The following is a 25,675-nucleotide window of genomic DNA, read 5'->3' as shown; positions in this document are numbered from 1 at the left end:
GCAACCTCCGCCTCCCTGGTTCAAGCGATTCCCCTGCCTCAGCCTCCTGAGTAGCTAGAATTACAGGCATGCGCCACCACACTTGGCTAGTTTTTTTGTATTTTTAGTAGAGATGAGGTTTCACTATGTTGGCCAGGCTGGTCTCGAACTCCTGACCTCAGATGATAAGCCCACCTCAGCCTCCCAAAGTGCTGGGATTACAGGCGTGAGTCACCGAACCCAGCCCAAGATAGACATTTTAATTTTCATTTTACAGATGAGCAAACTGAGGCTTAGAGAAGCTATGATTTGTTGCCGGGCGCGGTGGCTCAAGCCTGTAATCCCAGCACTTTGGGAGGCCGAGACGGGCGGATCACAAGGTCAGGAGATCGAGACCATCCTGGTTAACACGGTGAAACCCCGTCTCTACTAAAAATACAAAAAACTAGCCGGGCGAGGTGGCGGCGCCTGTAGTCCCAGCTACTCGGGAGGCTGAGGCAGGAGAATGGCGGGAACCCGGGAGGCGGAGCTTGCAGTGAGCTGAGATCCGGCCACTGTACTCCAGCCTGGGTGACAGAGCGAGACTCCGTCTCAAAAAAAAAAAAAAAAAAAAAAAAGAAGCTATGATTTGTCTAAGTCACAGAGCCAGTAAAAGATAAAAGTAGGATTGGAGCCGATTATAATCACATTCTTCCCCATTTACTCCTCTTCTTCCTGTGTTCTTGGGAGGAGTGAGGTCATATCACTCCAAGTCCTCCTTAGCTCAGCCTCCTCCTGGCTTCTCTATTGCTGTGTTTAATCTTGAGTGATCAGAAATGACAGGAGAAACAAAGATCCGGGAATGGAGACTGACTGCAGAAAACGAGGCAAACCGATTATGGTTGTGGCCCCAGCATCTCAAAATGACCAAGAGAAGAGATCCCCTGCGAGAAAAAAATGTCACATGGGGATAAAGAAAGGGGCCCTAGGTCTTCAGGAGCCCTCGAGCTGTGTGAGTGTCTGGCTGCAGGTGAGAAGTATTGCTGCGCCAGGGATCAGGCCAGGGAGGAGGGTATGGTATTGGTAGTCCTCCACTAAAAGGCTGGCTCAGCACCTCCTGGACCCCAAGAGCAGGGTCTGAGGAGGGGGAGATGAGAAGCAGCAGAGGTGAGGAGGAAACGGGGAAGGACGGCCCCTTCCTCTGCAGATGGTAGGAGGGAGGGGTACATGGTTCTCAGTCCAGCAGACCTGTCCTCCACCCCCAGCTCTGCCACTTAGGAGCTGTACACCCTCAGGCAAGTGTCTCAACCTCCTCCCTGGGATTTGGTTTCTTTGTCTGTATAGTGACAGGAGAAGGGTCTAATCACTGTGCCCTTCCTTTCAGCCTGGAGTTGTGCCTATTGAGATCATTTTTATACAGCATGTAATATTGACAACAAAACCTATTTACAGAGGAGGAAACCAGGGCACAGGAGTTGAGTGATTCACCCACGGTCACCGGGTACACCAGAAAATAAGTGGAGTTGGGTCTAACTTAAATGCCTCTGCTTTTATTAATTAATTTATTATTATTATTATTATTTTGAGACAAAGTCTCACTCTGTTGCCAAGGCTGGAGTGCAGTGGTGCCATCTCAGCTCACTGCAACCTCTGCCTCCCTGGTTCAAGCGATTCTCCTGCCTCAGCCTCCCAAATAATTGGGATTACAGGCACGCGTCACCACACCCAGCTAATTTTTGTATTTTTAGTAGAGGCGGGGTTTTGCCATGTTGGCCAGGCTGGTCTTGAACTCCTGACCTCAGGTGATCCGCCCACCTCAGCCTCTCAAAGTGCTGGGATTACAGGTGTGAACCACCACTCCTAGTCTGCCTGTGCTTTTAAGATAAAGGGCATAAAGGAAATGACGTGTTTCATAAGGGCTGGTGTATAGTAAGGACCCAGTTACTGGGAGTGACTGCTAATTTTTTTTTTTTTTTGAGACGGAGTCTGGCTGAGTCGCCCAGGCTGGAGTGCAGTGGTGCCATCTTGGCTCACTGCAACCTCTGCCTCCGAGGTTCAAGAGATTCTCCTGCTTCAGCCTCCCAAGTAGCTGGGACTACAGGTGTGTATCACCACACCCGGCTAATTTTTGTATTTTTAGTAGAGATGGGGTTTCACCATGTTGGCCAGGTTGGTCTCCAACTCCTGACCTCAAGTGATCTCCCCACCTCGGCCTTCCAAAGTGCTGGGATTACAGGCATGAGCCACGGTGCCCTGGCCTGTGCGACTGCTATTATTATTGTTCCGATCATCCAGCCAGGCTGGTGCTGGGTGCTGGTGAGGCACAAAGATCCCCAGTCTCAGGACCTCACGATTTGGCTAGAGACAAGATTAAGAACCACAAAGTAGTAGTGGAAAGTATCAGATAGGAAATAGCAGTAAATAAATGTGCTTTAAAAAAAAAAAAAAAACAAATTTAAGGGATCAGGAATGTTCTTCCATATAAATGGGCACGTTAGGAGGCGATAAACTCAGGGCATGGGCCACAGAGTCAGAATGCAGTTTGGCCCCATCACTCACACCTTGGTCTGTGTGTGCCTCAGTCTCCTCTTCTGTGGCATGAGATAATGGTTCTCACTTCCTGGAGTTGTTAGGGGGTTTAACTGAGCCCATTAGACAAATGAGTATGATCTGTGGTGTTTATTACCGAAAGGTTGGGTGGAGGGGTACGGGGAGGTCTAGAGAAGGGAGAAGCTGGTTAGGAAGACCCCTTCCCCCGTAGACCCAGCCAGAGAGGAGGGCCTGCCCAGGCTGGAAGCACGGGATGGAGAAAGGAAGGGAAAGCGGACAGAAGCGCAGGAGGTAGGGAAGGTGCTGAGGTCTGAGGGCAGGCGAAGAGTATGGCCTGGGCACAAGCCCTCTCCATTCTCACAGCAGCGTTATGACTCCTCCCTGGGCCTCCATGCCAGCAGAGCCCCTGGCAGTGGCTGCCTCCCGAAGCCACTACTGTAATCAACATTTATTTTGCAGTCACCCACACACCCAGCTCGAGTACGGATTTATGCCAGGAGGAGTAAAGAATGCCTCTCTCATTCACGTAATGCCTTCGTGTATCTCCTGAGGGGAGGGACGGCTGGTGCAGCATATCAGCTCATAGTGTACACACGCAGACATCAGACACATGCGGCCGTCCACACAGGCTCTCACCAGAGGCAGGCAGGAGTGGCGCACAAAGCCATGCCTTCCTCAGTCACCTGACAACGATACTTTCATGCAGTGAGCCGAGGGGTAGGACCTATGCAAGGGGTGGAAGCTCGGGTACCCACACTTGACCCTGCAGTCGAGCTGGAGGGAGATGCACGCCTCAGATAAGAGGTTCAGAGAAGGCAGGAGCCACATGATGGGCATCCCAGCCAGGAGCTCCTGGGTCTGCACATTACCAGGAGCTCACAGAGGAGGCGGCCAAGGCAGCCTGTTGGCTGCAGGGTAGAGGAGAGGCGGGAGGAGAACCAGAGGACAGTGGGGCCTGGGAAGGAGAGACAGAAGAGGGTCTCGAGGGCAGGACCATGGATGTCAGTGGGGAGGGTACCCAACGTGGTCGGCTCAGCCCAGAGCAGGAACTAGTTTCCTCTCCAATCTGGATCACAGAGGATGACCTGTAGGAGCTTGGAAGCCCTATCTGCAGGGTGGTGGGCTCTGGGCCACGTGTCCCAGATGCTGGAATTCAAATGCATGTGTGACCCAAGGGCGAAAGTGACTTTAGCAGAGGAGATGATAATAAAACTAGCAAATGCCTGGCCGTGACTAGTAGTGTGAGGGTTTCCGTCCCCTCTGCCTGGGGTGCGACTGCCTGTGGGGTTGAGGCCCCTTGGGGCAGGCCATGGAGGCAGGGTGGGGCCCCTCAGCAATGGGAAGCTCTAGAATTGGCATGGCCACCTCTTTGCTGTACTGTGTTGGGCAAGTTGCTTCATCTCTCAGGGCCTCTGTTTTCTCAACTGTAAAATGGGAGTAACAGCTGCCTTCCCCACAGGATGGGGAAGAAGATTCAATAAGATAATGCAAGGGGATACACCTGGAGCTGGGGGCTGGCTTCTGATAAATGGTCAGTTTTAGCTTTTACACCATAATATATGTACACATACAATATGAGTCACCCAGGGCCCCTCAATATGTGGCGTGTTCTCACTATCACTAAAAATATCTAAACCCCATGAAGGAGTTGGGAAAGGATGAACACTTGGAAAAAGTAATGAAATCAGGTGTGAGGAAGGACAGAGATGCTGGGAATGGACCCGGTCCCACGGAAGGTTCTAGCTCAAGTCCATTGTCCACATGGGAGCCCCTGGATTGCCAGGAAATGGGCAGTCTCAACCCCAGTGCCTGTGGGGCTGTGAGGGTCCCTTGGGCTCCACCTGAGGAGGACGCTGGAGAGGTGGGAAGGCATCTTCTGTGGGCCTCTAGAAGTCTCATCACAGATGCTACCTCTTTTCTGAAATTTTACAACTCATCCAGGTAGCTCAGAAGACCGCATTCCTAAATGAAGTACAAGATCCAACTCTCCTCATCAGAGTGTAGATAACCTCTTTCTGGGATCACACTCCTGCCAGCTGGAATGACCCACTCCTCAGCAAACAAACGCAGCTCAGATGGGTCACAGAGGAAGGGCCAGGTCCAAGAATGGGACCCCCACCCTGCCCCGTGCTAGCCCCAACCCCTGAAACCAAAATGCCCAGAAGCTTCTTGTGTGAAGCCCACACACACTCGTGTGTGTACAGCCAGGAGACAAGAGTCACCCTCCTCCCTGTGCTGACACAAGGACAGGCTGGGCTGTGTCCTGGCTCTGAAGTACTCAGGGCCTGCCCCTGGGAGCCTTGGTGGGTTCCCTCCTTCAAATGCCCCCAGCTCTGGGTGCCAAAGTGAAGAAGGAAACACAAGATCTTCTGGGACTCCGAAAGACAGGCTTGGCAAGAGAATGAGCAGGCCTGCTCACACAGCCACAGCCCTCTACAGTTTACAAAGCCCTTCCCAGGCATGAGGTCATGGGACACTCCCTGCCAGGTTCTGCACTGGCATCTGAATGGGCAGCACCTGCGTGGGCTCTTATTCCTGATGGCAAAATCTGACATTCACAGACTGGCTGGCTGCCCTGAGAGTGACAGTGCCAGCCTGGCCAACTTTCAGTACAGTGTGTCATTTAATCCTGACTGCAGTCTATGGTTGGTACTGGTGCCATCACCCTGTTTTACAAATATGGAAACTGAGGCACAGAAAGGTTACTAGCTTTAGAACATTGCTCCTCGCAGCATGGCCCTCGAGCTCTGGCACTGCTTCCAAATAGATAAGGGAAGCCTTAGAAACTTGGCTGGGCGCGGCCGGGCGCGGTGGCTCAAGCCTGTAATCCCAGCACTTTGGGAGGCCGAGACGGGTGGATCACAAGGTCAGGAGATCGAGACCATCCTGGCTAACACGGTGAAACCCCGTCTCTACTAAAAAAATACAAAAAAACTAGCCGGGCGAGGTGGCAGGCGCCTGTAGTCCCAGCTACTCGGGAGGCTGAGGCAGGAGAATGGTGTGAACCCGGGAGGCGGAGCTTGCAGTGAGCCGAGATCCCGCCACTGCACTCCAGCCTGGGCGACAGAGCAAGACTCCGTCTCAGAAAAAAAAAAAAAAAAAAAAAGAAACTTGGCTGGGCGCAGCGGCTCACGCCTGTAATCCCAGCATTTTGGGAGGCCGAAATGGGTGGATCATTTGAAGTCAGGGGTTCAAGACCAGCCTGGCCAACATGGTGAAACACCGCCTCTACTAGAAAAAACAAAAATTAGCCGGGTGCGGTGGTGCACCCCTGTACTCCCAGCTACTCAGAGGCTGAGGCAGGAGAATCATTTGAACCCGGGAGATGGAGGTTGCAGTGAGCTGAGATTGCGCCACTACACCCCAGCTGGGTGACAGAGCAAGACTCTGTCAAAAAAAGGACAGAAGGAAGGAAGGAAGGAAGGGAGGGAGGGAAGGAGGGAAAGAAAGAGAAAAGAAACTTGTATAGCAATGTGACAATGCTGTGACATCTGAGCCAGGTTGATAAAGTATTAGTCTGTGAGGCTTAGAAATGGACTTTAAAAAAAAACCACCAGGTTTCGAAGCACCGGTTTAGATCCAGACTCTAGAGTTGAAGGCCTGAGTTTGCATCCTCTGCTACTTCCCAACGGCATGACTCTTTCTCCTTACTAAAGTGGGGTGGTACCAAGAGCACCTGCCTTACCAGTTAAAATATGTAAAGTGCTGAAAGCAGAACCTGGCACGCCTATGGTGTTTACTGCTATTATTAGCATTCGGCAGCTCGCTTGGGGCCACACAGTAGCTACTGGAGGAGCTGGACTCCTTGATGCCAGTTCTCAGTGGGGAATTGACTGCTAGGTCCCCTGCCACCTGGGAAACTGGGGCCCCAGAAACATGCCTGCTACTAAAGCCTGTTCACAAACTCAGACCCTCGTCCTGTCCCCACCCACCTCCAACCCCCCTTCCATCTCTAGGCCAGCTTGGCTGTGGGTGGGCGTCTTAATGGGTGTAAGGAGATGTTCTTGCCCAAACCGGAAAAACCTGATGGTCAGGCAGGCCCGCCCTGGCAGCTTCCGGGTTGCTAGTAGTATCCTGAGAAGCAGGTGGGGCCAGGAAGAGCAGTGGTGGCCTCCTCCCCTGGGCCCAGGCTCCAATCTCTATGGTGCCTGCCCCAAAGCCATTCTGATCCCTCTCTTGGAGCATAAATCCCAAATGTCCCTAGATAAGCAGACTCCCTGCTACCTTTACCCACAGTTCATCTTGTCTTGGTCACCCAGACCCAAAGGGAGGACAGTTTTTTCCCCAACCCTTTTGGAGCCCCAGACCCTCCTCCTGGGAAGTGGGTGTTAGCACCCAACTTGCACATAGTAGGGACTCAGCACCATCTGGGACTTCAGATCCACCTCCCTCATTTCCACATCCGACTGACATTCTTCCTCTACCTGGGTCTGGTCACAACTGATGAGTGGGCTCGTTGTCCCCACCCGTCTAGGTGTCTGGCTTGGTCACTAGCCCTTCCTTCTCCTGCCGCCCTCCGTACCTGGCACTGACTTATCCCTCTGCCCTCCTCCAGTCTTCCCTGGGGAGGATATGGCCCCTTCCCTGAGGCCCTGTGCTCTGCGGGGGGTGGGGAAGCGATAGGACTCCCACTTGCATGAGGCTTTACAATTTACACAGCACTTGGCTGTGAGCTGTACTGTTTCCACTCTACATCTGTTAACGACACATGCAATTCACACTTCAGCGAACATTCATGAAGCACCTACTATGGGCCAGGCACTGAGCTGGGTGCGCAGAAGGAAGGGCACACAGGGTTCTGCCTTGGGAGGGTCCTGCCGGCCACACCTCCAGGCCTGATGGCTTGTGCCAGCACACCTGGGCCTGGAGCCCTCATCTCACATAGCCCAGGCCACTCACATCTCAGGGCTCCCTTCCAGAGGGAGCTTCCTCCTGCAGAGAGCCCTGTGCCCCCCAAGAGACCATGGTTTTTCCTGGGGACCCTGGGAACCCTGGCTGGACGGGAGCCCCACAAGCTTTCTCTGTGGCCCTGGGGGACCCAGAGTGTGACCAGGTCCCTTCTTCTGTGCTCTGAGGAGGTAGCCAGGGTCTTCCAGGCCCACTGCCCGACGTGCCCCTTCTGCAGGGCAGAAATGTGCCCAGATATGCAGGTAGGTCCTCCCAAAGAGACCTGGCCCCTGCTCCCTCGTGTCTCTTCCCTCTCCGGCCTTCAGCTCAAAGCTTTCATGCACACTTAGTCTCCCTGCCTGCACTACAGCCCGCTGCAACCCTGGCAATGTCCAATTTCTTGTTTTCTCTCCACCCCCTGAACTGGGGCCAGATCGATGTCCTCCATCACCTCCTCAAGCTCTACTGTATGATATCTGTCCCCTCCACCAGAGTTCAACTGTCCTCTGGAACGTGGCAGCCCTTTGCCAAACACAGGAGCTTTGAGCTGGGCCTCCTCCTCATCTGGCAGCAGCCACACAACCCTCTCTGGGCTCCCAGGCCACGCACCACCACCCTCTACCTCGGCCCACTCCTTGGCCTCCTGCATCCCAGCGGCCCCTGGGCTCAGGCCTTGGCCTGAGTGGGCTCCCTCAGAGAAACCATCTCTCATGGCTTCAGCGCTCACCTCAGTGTTGACCTCACTAGAGCTGCACCCTTACCGAGGTCCGCAACGGTTCCTAGACGGCAAACCTGTCAGCCGTCACTGTCTAACCTCTCCATGGCTCGTGTCCTTGAAGCCATCTGCCATTTCCAGCTTCCTTTTTTCTGCTGTTCCAGTTGACCAGGCTCAAGCTCTGAGGTCACTGTAGAGTGACTGAGGTTTTGCAAGGCTTTTCTGCCTGGCAAACACGGACAGCACGCCATTCTCCTAGGAGCTAGAGAGATGAAGACAACAGTCTCCGCCCTCCAGCAGCCACAGTAAATGGATGATCACCTTTGTGAGTTGATAGCTATGACATACAACTCCCAGAAGGTGGATAAAGGGAGATGTGATTAAGTCTATGTGGGGGAGTCAAAGGGGGAGGTGGCACCTGAGCAAGGTTTTGTAGGTTGTGTAGGAGTTCAGCAGGCGGATTAACAAAAGAAAGGCACTCCGGGGGAGGGAGCAGTGATTGTAATGTGGAAGTGTGACACAGTGCAGGGGTTTGGCCTACACAGGTATAAACACACCTCAAGAGTAGGCAGGGCCACCTTTACTCCTCAGACCACAGCGACTGGTGGCCCCTGGGGATGTAGAAAGTGGAGGCCTTGCTGCGGTCCTATCCACTCACCCACGCACACAGGAGAGGAGCCACTGCTTAGCAGGTAAAGTAAATGTGCTAACCAGGCATACGCACACGCCTGATTGACAAGCATATGTCGGCTCTCAGAAGAGGTTCGTTTCCACAGGTTTAAAGAAAAATAAAGAGGCCTACAGGGAAAGAATCAAACTGTTCTGTTTGGCTAATTTAGGAAAACCTGAGTGAATATTCTCTATAGCTCCCAAGTGACATTTTAAAATCCCTCTGATGCGTGGGACACATGCGTCCCTGCCACAAAGGATGTGTCAACACAGGCTGCCAAACCCAAGGTGGCGGGCCCCTTATTTGGTGAGGGCTATCCAGCTCAGCCATCGGTCCAGCTTGTGTAGTGTGGACTGGCCCCCTTCCTCACATTCAGCCCCTGCGTCATGTTCACACGGACACCACTTAGCCCTCCTCAGCAGGGAATGGTGACACCAGGCTCTGCCAGAGTGGGGAGGCCCATGGGACCACATCCACCTCTGCCTTCACCCTCACCTCAAGCCCCATATTGGGCCAGGCAGAAGGGAGGGATTCCAAGGCCATGTCTAGATCCTGCCAGTCTCACCCCAGGCCTTTAGTCACCTATCCCTGCTGACCCACTCAGGACTCCTCCTGTGTGACAAACAGGCCCCTCCAGCTGGTGGAGACCCCCAAACACTCTTCCCTCTTTAAAGCAGGAGCCTAAAAGAAAACAGTGCCTTCAACAGGTTTTGTTGTTGTTGTTGTTTTACACATTTAGAACAATGGAGAAAAAAACTATTCTCCCTTCCTCAAATAAACCCACTTCTCTACTGGTCTCTTCCCTTGAAAACAGAAGCACTATTCAAAAGGAAAAAGAAAAAAGAAATTTAAAAGAGAGAGAGAGGCAAGAGGGAAAAAAAGGAACTGAATAGAAGAAGAAGAAAAAGGGGAAAAAAGAGAGGGAGAAGAGAGTGAACCCCGAGGGAGGTGGTGAGGGCTAGGAATGAAAGGCAAAAGTGAAGGGAAGGAAGGCAGAGACACAAAAGGCGGGGGAGAGAAAGACAGAAGCTTTGAAAGAAAGAATGTTCTAGCGTGAATGCAGCGTGCAGGGGAGAAAGGCGTGCTTGAAAAGGAGCAGCCTGAAGCAGTGACCCCTCATTCACAGGCGGTGCCAATCACGGTGACAATGCAAACCCTTTCTTCTTTTCTCCTTCTCTCCTTTCTGGGGAGGGAGAGGCTGAGCACTGCAAGTTAATTCCTAAAAGTACAAAAAATAAATTCAGTTCCACTGGAGAAACATCAAAGAGCTGCTGTAAAGGCTTCCCCCAAACAGGCTACACCCCCAAGGGGAGTGCTCCCTCTCCAGGGGCGCCACAGGCCAGTGCCCATCAGCTTTATTACAGGGTCGGCTGCTCCCTGCCCTGGCCGCCCGGCTGTGGCCTCCTCCCATAGGGTCCTGGGTGTGCCAGGGGAGATAGCCTGTGATGCTGTGCACAAGGCTCGGTCTCCAAAGGCAGCTCGGACCTCTGGGTGCCCGCAGGTCTCCTCTCTCAGAGCCCTTGGGCCCTTAACCAGGTAGCGGGGGGCAGATGAGAGGGGTCTCAGTGAGACAGCTCCTCTGGCTGGAGGCGAAAGCCATGGCAACTCACCCTGCCTGGGCCATGTCCACCTGGTTCTCTGGCTGCCTGCACACAGGAGGTGCTCGGTCCCCGGTGGATATGTGGGGTGAAGGACATTCTGAGTCAGCCCTGGGATGGCCTGTCCCCTCGAGGGACTGCTCCAAGGAAGCCTGCCGCCTGCTCAGGCTGGGCCCTCACTCCAGGAGGGTGAGCGGGTGGGTTGGCTCTTTTTACAGGCCACCAGCTGTTGGGTCTATGTCACTCACAAGGGAGGGCCTCTGTGGACGTTGAGGCGTGTTCTCACATCACGGGTCACTGCAGACCAGCACCTTCCTGAGTTAGCCAAGACCCAAAGACTACGTGCAATATACATGCCCTGACCTGGATTTAGATTTCCTGTCCTTCCTGGTTGGGCCTCAGTTATACACCAGATAGTGCCAGCAAATGGCCACACACAGCCCTCAGTCTAGTGACCGAGTGTCTCCCAAAATGTCCCTCTGCGCTCACAGGTGAGTGTTCCCCGTCCCCCTTCTTTGTCTTCCCTTCTCCTGCTGTCTCTCAGTACCTATCGAGTCATGAGGAAACCTGAAATGGGGTCACCTTTACGCAAAGGCTCCTTTTTCCTTCTGATCATCCAAACGCTAGATAATGAGAAATGCCTGGGAGCAGAGAGGCTGAGTGGAGGAAGACTGATTGGTTTATTGACTGATTGATTGAGCGAGTCTCAACCTTACTCATCTATTGAGCACTCAGTCTGCGCCGAGCTCAGTGGTGTGGGCTGGGATTATAAAGCGAGGAGGACCAGTCCAGAGCCCTGAGGTGCTTGGGGCCAACCTAATGCTGCCTGGAGGGGATGCGGGGAGACACATGGATCAGGGAAAGAAAAAGCTTCCTTTGCTATCTTTATCTGGAAAAGGCTGTTATTTCTTGGAACAGGCCCCAGGAGGGCCTCAGAACCCAACAAGCAGGCTGGAGAGAAGGGGGGCATGGAAAATACAAAGAGGCATAGGGGCCGGGCGCGGTGGCTCACGCCTGTAATCCCAGCACTTTGGAAGGCTGAGGCGGGTGGATCACCTGAGGTCGGGAGTTCAAGCCAGCCTGGCCAACATGGTGAAACCCTGTCTCTACTAAAAATACAAAAATAAGACAGACGTAGTAGTGGGCGCCTGTAATCCTAGCTACCTGGGAGGCTGAGGCAAGAGAATCACTTGAACCTGGGATGCAGCGGTTGCAGTGAGCTGAGATCATGCCACTGCACTCAAGCCTGGGCAACAGAGCAAAACTCCGTCTCAAAAAAAAAATAAAAATAAAAAAATAAAAAACAAAGAGGCATGGGGCAGATATTTAACCTAGCCACCAGCAGCCTATAAAATCACCCTTGCGCTTCCATTTGACAAAGGCAAATCCCACAAATACTTTTTGAGCACCGACCATGTGCCAGCCAGCTCCTGTGCGTTCCTAGGGAGATAGCAGTGCACAAGACTCAGTCCTGCCCTTAAGAACTTACGGTGTTGTGAGAGCAACAGGCAATTTTAATTTGGTGTGTAAGAACAGAGGAGGGGCAGCCTTAGAGAGGCTGGGGGGTCAGGGAAGCTCTTTCAGAGGAGGTGGCATGGAGTTATTTTAATATATTAAAGTGAACAAAATTTTCATTTGTTTTGAAAAAGATTTAAAGAATTTCACTGGTGGCCAGGCCCAGTGGCTCACACCTACAATCCCAGCACTTTTGAGAGCCCAAGGCAGGAGGATCGCTTAAGCCTGGGAGTTTGAGACCAGCATAAGCAATATAGTGAGACCCAACCTCTACAAAAAATAAAAAAATTAGCCAGGCATGATGGTGCATGCTGGTAGTCTTAGCTACTCTGGAGGCTGAGGTGGGAAGATCACTTGAGCCCAGATGTTGGAGCTGTGATCACACTGCTGCATTCCAGCTTGGGTGACAGAGTGAGACCCTATCTCTAAAAACCAAACAAAGAAACAAACAAACAAAAAGAAAAGAAAAGAATTTCACTGGCAAGATACCTAGGTGTCTAGAAAAAAAAATAGAATTGATCAGTGAACCAACAGATAAATATCCAATGATGTTTTCCTCATCTGTTGGTATATTAGGAGGAATCAGAAGCACAGAGAAAAGTAATGCAGTGAGAACAGAAACAATAATGAACTCTTTTTTTTAAAGAAGTAATAGTAGTTCAGTGCCATGTTTAGCAGTGAATAGTATTTACACTGTGGGCTTAACCCAAAATTGCGACCTAATGATAATACTAAGAGAGGAGGAGGAGGAGGAATGATAGGGTGGTGGAGAGATGAGTCCTCACTTACAAGAATATGGAGGCAAAAGATAATGTCCAAAATTGATAAATCAAGAAGTCATCGGAGTAACATATTATTTCAGAACATGGAGGTAAACAACGGGAAGGAGGAAGTAAGCAGTTTGCAAATGGTTAACTAGCTGGAGGGCTGGAGTCGGGAGTGAGGTGGGGCGGGGCCTACTGTGTTAGCACTAGAAGCCCATCAGAATGGTTTGATGTAAAAAAAGATGCATATATTACTCTGATAAAAAACAAAATTAAAAGCAAGCAAACAAGCAAAAAAGGCTTGGTAAAGGAGTCACTGTTAAGTCAAATTGAGATCACTGTGAACTCCCCAGAGCATTCAGCCAAGAAATAGAAGGGGCACTGTGCTTACGAATTGATGGGAACAGAAATTCCTTCAAGAAAGAACAGAATTCAGAGAGGTGCTGCCCATGGTGACACATTTGGGTGGAAGAGGCTGGAGGGCTTGTACCTCGCAGGGAAAATCTGCAGAGTGTTCACATGTGGCTTTAACAACCGCATCCGTAGCACTAAGGACACCTCCCTGGAGACTGGGGGATCTGGGTACCAGGGTTCCTGCTGTTGCCTACAGCTGGGGACCAGATCCTCAGATACGACTTCCTCAACTAAGGCGGCATGATCTACATGCATAGGAGGCAGTGGCCACAGTGCACAGGCCTGAGGCCTGGGTGTCCTCACCAAGCCACAGCCCAAGCTGGCATGGTCATCCAGCAGCATGGCTACCACAAAGTGCCCCCAGGCTCTGGCTCTCACCGCGAGCTGACTGTTTCCTTATCAGGCACCTCTGCTGTACATTATGATCTTTCCTAATATGTGACAGCAAGATTACACTTGTCCAGAGATCTCTTCTCTGGCCACCTCAAATTTCCCCCAAAAGACTAGAGAATTGCAGAGCATATCAAAAAGCTGAGAGTCCAGAATGAAACAGATGTGGGTGACTTGAAGAGGGGCCTTTGGTGTCCCAGGCACTTTTCTCTTTATGAGACAGTGACCCTTGCTTGGAGGCTTTGGACTCAGTTCTAACAAGCATGGTTATCCAGCTTCCCAGACCATGGCAGATGCAGAGGGAACCCAAGAAGGTGAAAGGGGTGCCACTCGCTGCTGGAGGCTACAATGGTGGCTGGCCAGGATGCAGGCTGAAAATGACCCAGTGACAGTTTGGGGCCATTAGGGATGGGGTAAGCAGCTCGGACACCTCCATACCTCAGCTCAGCACCAAGGGCTCCTACTCATGACTTACAGTCATCAAGATGGATTGGACTGTATTAGATTACATTCAATACTCGGCTAAGCACTCAGCCAAGCACGTGTTGGATCCAGGAGTGAAATGAGGTGAGACCACCTGTCATACAGTCGTGGGGCAAGACTCCCAGCTGTCACTGCAGAGAGCCCCACGCTGGGTCACAAGGCAGGGCTCTAGTCCACTTTTGCCTAAGATAGTGGACCTGGGCATAGCCTCAACCTCTCAGAATCCCACCTACTAAATGAAGAGAATATCTGCCCTGCCAGCGAAATCTTTACACATCAGAAGCACTTTTTTTTTTTTTTTTTGAGACAGTCTCACTCTGCCACCCAGGCAGGAGTGCAGTGGCACGATCTCAGCTCACTGCAACCTCCATCTCCTGGGTTCAAGCGATTCTTCTGCCTCAATCTCCCCAGTAGTTGGAGTTACAGGCGCCCACCACCACACCTGGCTAATTTTTGTATTTTTAATAGAGATGGGGTTTCACTATGTTGGCCAGGCTGGTCTCGAACTCCTGGCCTCAAGTGATCCAACCGCCTTGGCCTCCCAAAGTGCTGGGATTATAGGCGTGAGCCACCTCACCTGGCAGGAAGCATTTTATACATAACATGTCATGTTACCAAAGCCATCGCTTTTTCTAGGTGGCTGGACAGGATACCCCACGACTCACATAGGGACAGAGAGCCAAAGAGCCTCTCTGCGTTAGGATTTTCCTGGACACAATGAAGCAACTATCAGGCAAGTTTTGAAACTATGCAAACTTAACCTGAACATATGCGATTACACGAATCTATTGTGTAACACAGCTGGCCTTCCTGGACTCTTCAAAGCCAATGTCAATGTCTCTCTCTCTCTCTCTCTCTCTCTCTCTCTCTCTCTCTCTCTCACACACACACACACACACACACACACACACAGAGCAGGGAGGCTGTTCTAGATTAAAAGAAGGCAAAGAAACACAACACCCAAATGTAACGCATGAAGCTTTCTGGATCAGGAAAACAGCCATATAAAACACATTTTTGGAGTTCAACTGGGGAAATATGAATGGGATGTAGATTGGATATTATTGGACAGTGGTAATTTCTTAGGTGGGATGATGGCACCGTGGTTGCAAACGGGGAAGTCCACACTCCTGAAATATACCTACTGACGTACTCAACGGTGGGCTGTCTGCAACTCACTTTCAAATGACTCAGCAAAACCACGTGAAAGAGAGTGTGATAAAGAAAAGGTGGCAAAATGGCAACAATGAGTGAATCTGGACGAAGGTTCTTAACGTTTCTGTCAAGTCTGAAAATTCCAACTAAGGAGTTAGGAGGAAACACACCACGTGGGTGAGTTGTGACTTATTCTTTGCGTCCGTGGGGCCAGCTTTTGGCTTGTTCCCCAACCTGCTCCACAATGAAAGTGATGCACTGGTGATAGAGAAAGGGGCCTGCGACAGTGCTCCTGATCTGCATGGCACACCTAGAAAATCATATTTGGACCATACACTGGGGTAATTGGGCAAGGCTGGTCCAAACCATCCACAGACCCACCTAGCTCAGCTGACTGAGGGTCAAGAGGAAATCAGTGCCTGGGTACCACTCAGCGGCCCCAGGATTCACTTTGGTACAGCACCCTGGCTGGAAGGCCAGGCCTGTGGTTAAAAGGGAGTAGACACCAGACTCTCACTTGTCTCTTCACCTCCTCATCAAGGTTTCCCTCGGGGAATTCGTCTCTCCCTGCTCAAGCCTGTCTCTTATAGCTCTGGAAGCCTAGGGACCGTATTAGAATATTCTATGCTTAGGCCCACTGCCCCCTCGAGATCCAGAGTTCTTCGAGGGCAGAAACCTGGCCTTCCTCATCTTTAAGCACAGATTCTGGCACGCCACATCCGAAGGTCAGAGAAAGGGATCCAGCCTGCGATGCTTATGAGTGCTGAAGATGCTCTCATAATCGTGGCGTGCTCGGGCCGGAGATCATTTCCTCAGAAGTGTTCCAGCTCAGCCCTCACTCCATCCTAGCCAGTGGTGTCCAAGGCTGAAAAGCCCAAGCTCTGCTACCTGGTGCTGGTACTCGCTGGTGACTGAGACTCACTTTCCTCTTCTGAACTAGGTCCCTTCCAGCAGACTCTCTAGGGACATCTGTGCTTAGTGCTCCCCTAGTTCCTTCTGTCCAGGGGCCTGGGGCTGACTGAGCAAGGCAGCCTTCCCATCACTGGAGAAAAGCCCCAGTGCACAGAGCAGTTCCTGACACTTTCTAAAGCCCTCCTGGGGATTCCCAGTCCCGGTGGCCCTGGGAGGGCAAATGCCAATGCCAACACCCAGGCTGGACCTAGCCCCAGGGACTTTCTTCCAAGGGGAGGGGAGGACCAGGAAGAAGGGTTGGAGAGCTAAACTTAAAAACAGTGTGTGGCCCACCCAGGGAATGAACCTGGAACAACTCTGATAATTTTTTTTTTTTTTTTTTTTGAGACGGAGTCCCGCTGTGTCGCCCAGGGTGGAGTGCAGTGGCCAGATCTCAGCTCACTGCAAGCTCCGCCTCCCGGGTTTTTACGCCATTCTCCTGCCTCAGCCTCCCGAGTAGCCGGGACTACAGGCGCCCGCCACCTCGTCCGGCTAGTTTTTTGTATTATTTAGTAGAGACGGGGTTTCACCGTGTTAGCCAGGATGGTCTCGAACTCCTGACCTCGTGATCCGCCCGTCTCGGCCTCCCAAAGTGCTGGGATTACAGGCTTGAGCCACCGCGCCCGGCCAACTCTGATAATTTTTAAAAGCCCTTCGAATGACTCCATTGGGCACCAGGATTGAGATGCTCCACCCCCACCCCGAGCCCCTGCCAGGTCTTCCAAGCTGAGCCAGGCTTCGAACCCAGTCCCACTTTCCCTCCTCTCCACCATGCCTGACCTCCCATCTCTAGCCTGACCCTGGAGGCGGCCCTTGCTTGTGCTGCTCTCCTCCTCCTCACCTCTCCAGAATTATTGCATTCTTTGAAATGTGCTTGAAGTGCCTCTTTAGCAACCTGGGCTGCCTCTCCAGGAGGGCAGGAGAATTTCCTGACGTGGAACTGGGAACAGTGGCTGGAGATGGGGCAGACAGAGCCTTGAAGGCCATGTCTGGATGCCATTCTCAGGCATGGGAAGCCAGGAAGTAACATGATCCCATGCACGTTGCTGAAGACCCTTCTGGTTCCTGTGTGAAGAGGACGAGGGGGGCCAGGACTGTGTCTTGAGCTTATCTATTTAACCCTTTCCCATGCCCTGCCCCACCCCCAGCTCGAGGCCTGCATGGGAGCCACAGACCTTGGGAATGATGGCCAGGTCTGTCACTAGAAATAATGGAGCTGGCTTGCTTTCCACTGCGGCCAGTAGGACTGACAGCTGAATGTGGGGAGGAGGTGGTTAGTGATGAATGCTCACAATGAGAATTCATTCCAGGCTCCCAATGGAGAGAGACCATCTGGACAGAGCCAGAGGCCACTGAAGGGACGTCCCTCGGTGGGGAAGACGCTGGCTCCAGCCACTTCAGAGAGAGGCTTTGGAAACCCAAGGAGCACTCGCCTGGTGTCATTCAAAGGAACATTAAAATTGAACGGCGCCAAGTGAAAGGAAGAGAAATGTTATACAGCAAACCTGTGAAGGGGTTCCCCCAGATAAAAGCAAGGGAAAGAGGAAGAGAGAAACAGAGGCGGATGGGGGTGGGGGGCGGGCGGCAAGAGTGAAGGGGAAGAAAGGAGGAACGGGAGGGGAGTCTCAAAGCTTTCTGAGTTCACAAAGAAAGAAGGAAACAGGGTAGAGAAGAACAAAAAGGAGAAGGTGAAGTGCTTGCGCTTCGAAGTGGAAGTCACTCCAGCCCTTGAGAAAGCTGCTTGTGGGGCCGGGTGAGGCGAGTGCGTCTCAGGATCTTCTACCAAGCGGCTCTCCTACCAAAGAGGACCCAATCCCTCCACCCTCGGAAGCATCAGGACTTCACAAGGCTGGGAAATGCTGACTCCAGGCTGCTTTGGGGATGTGCAACGGTGCCACTGCCCGGGGCCCTTGCCCAGGGCCCCATGTGTAGAAGTGCCCGCACTTGGTTTCGTGCTCTGCTGTTCTTTAAATTTTACTAATTTTTAAACATGGGGCCTGCATTTTCATTTTGCACCTGGCCCTGAAAATTATGTAGCCAGTCCTGGCTGACCTTTCCAGAGGACATTTTTGCTAGAAGGCGGGTGCAGGAAGGCAGTGGGCTGGCTCCGCTGCTGATCGCTGTTTGCTATCCAAATACACGTCCCCGTGTTGTTGACTCAGCCACCAGGTATTAGGAAGTGCAGGGCTTCCCACCCCAGCTAGAGAGCCCAGTCTAACTCAGATGAGATATGTGAGTGCTAGAAAGCGTTATCATTTAAGAAGCTACCAGGGTCTGCCGGATGCTAGGCACAACATGGTCCTGACCCTGTCCCAGAACATAAGAAGCACGATGGTGCTGAGGCCTGAAAGCCAGCCTGCTAACACCCTCCCAGCCCTGGGAGTCCTGCCGTCTGCAGCCAGCTCATTACTGAGGCAGCAGGGGCAACTGTGCAAACCTGTCCACACCCAGGAGCTGATGGGCTCATGGGTCCAGAGTGGAGATGTCACTGCTGCAGGAGCCGGACAGCCAATGCTGAGCCAGGGCAGGAAGCCACAGCAAGTAACTGGCACCCGGCAGCCGGAAGTGGGGGTGTTTGAGACCAAGACCACTGCCTCATGTCTCAGCCCCCACACCGTGCCCCAGGGCCACTGTGTGGTTGCCAAGTCCCCACGTGAAGTGAGGCAGATGTGGCCAATCACCATGGCCATGGGCCTGTGCCCAGCCTGGCCCAGCCCCCCACATCCCCCAGCAGTGCTCCCCTTCTCTGCCTGGTCCTTCACTCAAGGGATCCAAAATTCCAGTACTGTACAGGCCTCTTTCCCTTGCCAGAACCTCCTTCTGATGACTGAAGGCAGAGGCCCTCCAGATACCCCTTCTACCAGCAGGGAAGCCCTGGGGCCCCTGCCATCAAGCCTCCTTCTCTGAGTGAACAGAGGGCCGTAACAGCATCACAGCATCGTTTCTAAGGGCTTGCAACTCAAAAGATCCAAATCTCTTAAGCCCGACCTGGGGGCGACGTGGAAGAGGTCTAAGTCCCGGACAGGTGCCAGGTGTGCAAAGGAAATGCACCTGCAGGCAAAACCTGAGGCAGGTGGGGCCGGGTGCCCCACCCATGGCCAGAACAAAGAAGGCTCAGAAGGCCTGCAAGGGTGTCCTGGGCCCTAGGGTAGCAGGAGGGCAGGCGGGCCTCTTGGAAGGGGCGAGAAGAGCAGGCGGGTGAGGCAGAGGCCGGAGGAGGCCCAGCCAAGCTGCCAGGCTTCCCCTGCTGCCAGGGAGGGCCCTCCAGGAACTGAGTTAATCAGCAGGAAACCGATGGTTGTTTCCTGACAACCCTGCTGCTGCCGACACCATGGCCACCACCACCACAGGCACAGAACACACACACGCACGCACACACACACACACACACACACACACACAGGAATTTGGAAACAGGAAGGACAGCTGGCAACTTCCTGAGGACCCACAATGCAATCCACTTTTTCAAATAACACAGACAAAACAACACAAAGAATTCCTCCCTTTCCTGAGTGCAGACTGTGTGTGGAGCCTCTTGTATGTGATATCTTGTTTATATCTGGCAGAAGAACCCCTCCAGGAATGACTGTCATTCACCTGTTTTCTTTTTCTTTTTTTTTTTTTTTGAGACAGTCTCACTCTGTCACCCAGGTTGGAGTACAATGGTGCAATCTCGGCTCACTGCAACCTCTGCCTCCTCGGTTCAAGCGATTCTCTCACCTCAGCCTCCCAAGTAGCTAGGACTACAGGTGCTACCACGCCCAGCTAATTTTTGTACTTTTAGTAAAGACAGGGTTTCACCATGTTGGCCAGGCTGGTCTTGAACTCCTGACCTCAAGTGATCTGCCTGCCTCGGTCTCCCAAAGTGCTGGGATTACAGGTTTGAGTCACCGTGTCCAGCCATTTCCATTTTCTAAACTCTGAGGGGCAAAGAAAGACAGTGGGCCAAGCTTGCACAGCTAGTAGTGCCCACGTTTCCATACCCAGGCCAGGCAGGACTCAGAAGGCCATCTCTTAAACCACTTTGCTCTGCCTTGAATCAAGGAATTTCTCCCCAGGCTCTGTGACCAGAGAGCCTGTTCCAGTCTATGGGACAAGCTGGGCATGGTAACAAATGCCTAAAGTCCCAGCTACTTGGGAGGCTGAGCTGGGAGGATCGCTCAGGCCCAGGAAGTCAAGGCTGCAGTCAGCTGTGGTCATGCCTGTGAACAAACACTGCACTCCAGCCTGGGCAACAGAGCGAGAACCTGTCTCTAAAAAACAGGAAAAAGGAACCTATGGGATAAGGCTCAACATGGAGTAGCCGGCTAGTCTAGGAGCCAACTCCTTTCTGCCTGAACTGGTCTGCTGGGATCTCGAGGGTGAAGTGGGAGTGAGAAGTCTTTTGCCTGTCCAACCCTTCTCCCACTTTCCACTTCCTAAGCTTAAAGGCACACCTCCTGCTGCAAACTTTCCCAACCTTTAACATCCCCAGTGCTTCTCAAACTCTATAGTGAAAGGTCAGTTTGATTCATCTTAATCCTTAATCCCTCTCAGATCTAACATCGGCAGGCAGTTTAGTCCTGAGTCCTGCCACGTGGGGTCAACGGTGCCCACCCTTGCCCACACCCTGTTCGAGATGAAGCCACCAATCGCCCATTTGGATGTCATCCTGCCAGTGTCAAACTACAGAAATTTCTAAACACTAATCCCATTTTCTGTGTTTAGCTCCTCCTCTTGGTTGGTTAACATTGTGCAGAACAGCACTGGTGCATGGCCCGTACTTTTGTGGGGCACTAGCCTAAGAATACACAAGAATGTTTGTAAATTAAAGAAGTTTAAATGCAGATATATATTTCCTCTTAAATGAAAATTCTAGTCACAGAGCCTCAAATTTCAAACACATACTTTTTTTTTTCTTTTTTTTAGACACAAGTTCTTGCTATGTTGTCCACGCTGGCCTTGAACTCCTGGACTCAAGGAACCCTCTTGCTTTAGCTTCCCGAGTAGCTAAGACTATACAGGCCAAACACACATTCCTTTTTTTTTTTTTTTTTTGAGATGGAATCTTACTCTGTTGCCCAGGCTGAAGCGCAGTAGCACAATCTCAGCTCACTGCAACCTCTGCCTCCTGGGTTCAAGTAATTCTCCTGCCTCAGCCTCCCAAGTACCTGGGATTACAGGTGCCCACCACCATGTCCGGCTAATTTTTGTATTTTTAGTAGAGATGGGGTTTCGTCATGTTGGCCAGGCTGGTCTTGAACTCCTGACCTCAAGCGATCCTCCTGCCTAGACCTCCCAAAGTGCTGGGATTGCAGGCGTGAGCCACCATGCCTGGCCCCAAACACACATTCTTGTTACTTTTTGGAGGCCATTTAATTTTCCAAGTTCATCCAGTCTGCCTCTCCTCTCTCTTAAAAATAGAAAATAATACATTTAAGCATCCTGGAATTTACAATCAACCACATGTGATCTGCTGAGTTCCACGGAGCTGAGGTTTAAAGAGAACGTTCTGTTAATGAGAAATTCACAGTGGCTGGACACAGTGGCTCACGCCTATAATCCCAGCACTTTGGGAGGCCGAGGCGTGAGGATCACCTGAGGTTGGGAGTTTGAGACCAGCCTGGCCAATATGGCAAAACTCTGTCTATACTAAAAATATAAAAACTAGCTGGGCGTGGTGGCAGGCGCCTGTAATCCCAGCCACTCGGGAGGCCGAGGGCAAGAGAATTGCTTGAACCTGGGAGTTGAAGGTTGCAGTGAGCTGAGATCGTGCCACTGCACTCCAGCCTGGGCGACAGAGCGAGACTCCGTCTCAAAAAAAAAAGAAAGAAATTCACAGTCAATACTCAGTACACAATATAATGTTCGTAACTGGATGGCTTCCTTCAGATGAAAATGGGCTTTAGTTTTTACTAGCCCAAGCATCTGCAGGTTTAATTTCAGAATAAAAGGCCACTGTAACAGTTCATAGTTGGCCCAAGCTGGCCGTAACAACACTAGCACCTAGGAATATCTGACGGTATTTTAAGATGCAGGCACTTGGTTCCCATCTACCCAGATCCAGTGCATTTGGGGCTGGACCCAGGCAACTACATTTAACAAGCTCCCCAGCAGAGAGTAAGAGATGACGTGGCCACTGAAGATGACCCCACTGCATGAAAACAAGAGAGATGGGCTATGACCAGTGGCTCACAAGAATTGGTCTTCGGAATGCAAAACAAGCAAAAACAAAACCAACTGGGTTTCTCCCATGGGGCAAGTGCTGTGCAAAGACCTGGCATCGAAAGACCAGAGTTACGGTATTTTAGAACTTCCCGTGTGTCCTCACTTAACCTCTCTAGTCTTCCGATTTCCTCAAAGAAGACAGGACAAATGAGAGCACTGCTTCTCAAATGTGCTGAGGAATCACCCGGGGATCTTGCTAAAATGCAGATTCTGGTTCAGCAGGTCTAGGGTGCTGTGAGAGATACTTCATTTCTATTAATAATAAGCTCCCCGGTGATGCTGCATCCTGGATCCCCCCAGGGTACATTTCAATCCCTAGAGTCTATGATTACTCACTATATTCACGCAGCTTATGTGTTCATTTTCATTCACTTCAATGTGTTGGATTAAACTCACGACCATCATTCTCATTTATGAACAAAACCCATCACCACCAACTGTCGGGTCCACAACCTCTTGAGATGAGCCTAAGCTTCCAATTCAAATGTTTATTTAAAGAAAGAAAAAGAAAAGTAGATTTCGTGTTTGTTGGTATCCGTTTGATACCAAACAATCCATTAAGCAATTTTTTTTTTTTTTTTTGAGACAGTGTCTTGCTCTCAGTCAGTCACTCAGGCTGGAATGCAGTGATGCAATCTCCGCTTACTGCAAGCTCTGCCTCCCAGGTTCACGCCATTCTCCTGCCTCAGCCTCCTGAGTAGCTGGGACTACAGGTGCCCGCCACCACGCCCGGCTATTTTTTTGGTTTTTTTTTTAGTAGAGACGGGGTTTCACCATGTTAGCCAGGATGGTCTCAATCTCCTGACCTCATGATCCGCCCGCTTCAGCCTCCCAAAGTGCTGGGATTACAGGCGTGAGCCACTGCGCCCAATTTTTTTTTTTTTTTTAATCTGAAATGACCCTCTTTGCAGCACAGATACGGCCCTTTCCTGCTGGGCATGTGTGACTGCCCCATTGGGAAGGTGGTCTCATATTCCCACCCAGCTGGGCCTGCTTGGTGCCCCCTCCCCCACTGGTTAACACACACTCTGTGCACACGTGTTCAGAGTGTTCGGCCAGGGCCTGGCACATGATAAGCACTCAACTCCTGCCAGCTGTTTCGCTCAGAGACAAGGAAATGAAAGCCCAGAAGGCTTATGATTTGCTGAAAGTCCAGTTCTTGGCAAAACCAAGACTGGCCCTGAAACCCATCCCTCCTTCCTCTGTGCCTCAGTTTCCTCATCTATAAAATGGAGCTAATAGCTAATTCTTTCTTTCTTTCTTTTTTGAGATGGAGTTTCGCTCTTGTTGCCCAGGCTGGAGTGCAATGGCGTGATATCGGCTCACTGCAACCTCTGCCTCCCAGGTTCCAGTGATTTTCCTGCCTCAGCCTCCCAAATAGCTGGGATCACAGGCATGTGCCACCACATTTGGCTAATTTTGTATTTTTAGTAGCGATGGGGTTTTACCCTGTTGGCCAGGCTGGTCTTGAACTCCTGACCCCAGGCAATCCATCCACCTCAGCCTCCCAAAGTGCTGGGATTACAGGTGTGAGCCACTGTGCCTGGCCGATAGCTAATTCTAATGGTTGTTGTGAAAATTAAATGAGGAATGTCTGTAAATGCACTTACACTGGCACTTAATAACTGCTCATATGATCTTGATTGTCAAGTTTGATCTTTTTAATTACTAAAAAATTTTTTGGCCAGGCACGGTGGCTCACACCCGTAATCCCAGCACTTTGGGAGGCCGAGGTGGGCGGATCACCTAGGGTCAGGAGTTCGAGACCAGACTGGCCAACATGGTGAAACTCCATCTCTACTAAAAACAGAAAAATTAGCCAGGCATGATGGCGTGTGCCTGTAATCCCAGCTACTTGGGAGGCTAAGGGAGGAGAATCACTGGAACCCAGGAGGTGGAGGTTGCAGTGAGCCAAGATCACACCACTGCACTCCAGCCTGGATGACAGAGTTGAGACTCTGTCTCAAAAACAAAACAAAAAATTTTTTTGTAGAGACTGGGTCTTGCTACCTTGCCCAGGCTGGTCTCAATCTCCCGGCTGCAAGCGATCCTCCCACCTTGGCCTCCCAAAGTGCTAGGATTACATGTGTGAGCCACTATGCTTGGTCTATTATCAAATTTGAAAATCCCAGAATGACATAAAATCCATTCTGATTTGGAGGTTGTTCATTCTCTGTGGTTCGTATCAGCGTTAACTGCCCTGGTGATGCCAAATGGCCAGAATGACCCCTACTCCTTGCTGGGGCCTTTTTGATTGGACCAAGAGAGTTCACCACCCTGTAAATATACCCCATGACAGACACCTGGCTGGTGCTCTCCCGGGGAAACCTTCCCCTGCTGAGGGAAACCCTGTGCAAATATGTTCCTGGGTCAAAGTCCTCTGAGAGGTTTCCCAGTGGGCACTTGTTCCACACCCACATTTACTATCTCCATAATTGCCAGGCATGGGAGTAGGTGTTAGGAAAAAGTAACAGGAATAAACAGAGCACAGCCTTTCCCTGCCATGAGCTTACTAAACTGGAACTAAATTGCTTTTAAATTAACATTTTCCATTATAAAATTAATAAAACCACCCGTTACAAAAGGTTTGAGAAAGAAAGATGGAAGAGAAAAACATGAATACTCCTTCTCACCCTAATGCAACCACTTCTTGTGTATTTCTTCCTGGTCCTCTTCATGCATGTGTTTTTCACATGGTTTTAATCAGTGTATACAACCTGGTGTCCCACTTGTTTTCCCTTACCTGGATGCCACAAGCGATTTTCCATCTTGCATGTTTGTAATCGATCACCCATGTTCATAGACCATTCACACAGATCCCCATCTGCCTGCCAATTCTTGCACTGGAGGACATTCAGATTGCTCCCAGTCTGTCCACACTGCCCAACAAATCACCTCCATGCATTCATGCACAGAGAAGATAAAGGGAAGAGGCAAATATCATATAATTTGATGGTGTCAGAAGGGACTCGATGAATAATGACACTGTGTCAACTGGGGCAAGTTACTTAACCTCTCTGAACCTCAATTTCCCATAATATGGGTAGAATTGTAAAAAGGATTTAAATAGGAGACCATTGGTAAACTCCCAGCACAGGGCATGATACACAATAAATGCATGTTTTCTTTTCTCTTACACATCAGAAGGTCATGTCTATGACTCCTAAATACCCTCTCAAGGACTGGGACAATCTGCAGAGACACCCTTGGAGCACAGTGCAGCAGCTTCCCATACCCTGCATTCAGATTGCTAAGTTCTGGGTGATTGAGGATTTGTATGCTGAAGTATTGAAGGGAGAAATTATGTGTGCTCTGTAACTTTCTCCAAAATGGTTCAGGAAAAAAAATATATACCTGTGCAGATGAAGCAAATATGGCAAACATTAACATCTATTACATCTCAGCCATTGGTGTAAGG

At 51.1% G+C, this 25,675-nt stretch overlaps 1 protein-coding gene and 2 long non-coding RNA genes across 10 annotated transcripts in view; 2 read left to right on the top strand and 1 right to left on the bottom strand.

Annotated features, from left to right (window-relative positions):
• The window catches only part of ZNF710 (zinc finger protein 710), an 80,947-nt gene that overhangs the window by 29,032 nt on the left and 26,240 nt on the right, over positions 1-25,675 (bottom strand). The window contains exon 1 of one of the 8 annotated variants that reach the window (XM_077940329.1): positions 16,892-17,116. The exons of 6 other annotated variants lie outside the window; for them this stretch is intronic. In XM_077940329.1, coding sequence (XP_077796455.1) covers positions 16,892-17,037 — 146 coding nt within the window. In that variant the 5' untranslated portion in view covers positions 17,038-17,116. Of the gene's footprint in view, positions 1-10,390; positions 10,536-16,891; positions 17,117-25,675 lie in introns of those variants that run through there. One more of the 8 variants, XM_077940336.1, reaches the window with a different exon arrangement.
• On the top strand, positions 26-2,412 carry LOC144330106 (uncharacterized). Its single transcript, XR_013395981.1, has 2 exons — positions 26-303; positions 623-2,412. It is a non-coding gene; the product is annotated as an uncharacterized LOC144330106 (long non-coding RNA).
• Positions 5,079-22,144, top strand: LOC144330102 (uncharacterized). Its single transcript, XR_013395977.1, has 3 exons — positions 5,079-5,340; positions 19,951-21,266; positions 21,652-22,144. It is a non-coding gene; the product is annotated as an uncharacterized LOC144330102 (long non-coding RNA).

This window comes from Macaca mulatta, chromosome 7 (genome assembly GCF_049350105.2).
Source record: "Macaca mulatta isolate MMU2019108-1 chromosome 7, T2T-MMU8v2.0, whole genome shotgun sequence".
Taxonomy (NCBI): domain Eukaryota; kingdom Metazoa; phylum Chordata; class Mammalia; order Primates; family Cercopithecidae; genus Macaca; species Macaca mulatta.
The sequence above is the reverse complement of the archived record's forward strand: the minus strand, read 5'-3'. Positions and strand labels throughout refer to the sequence as shown.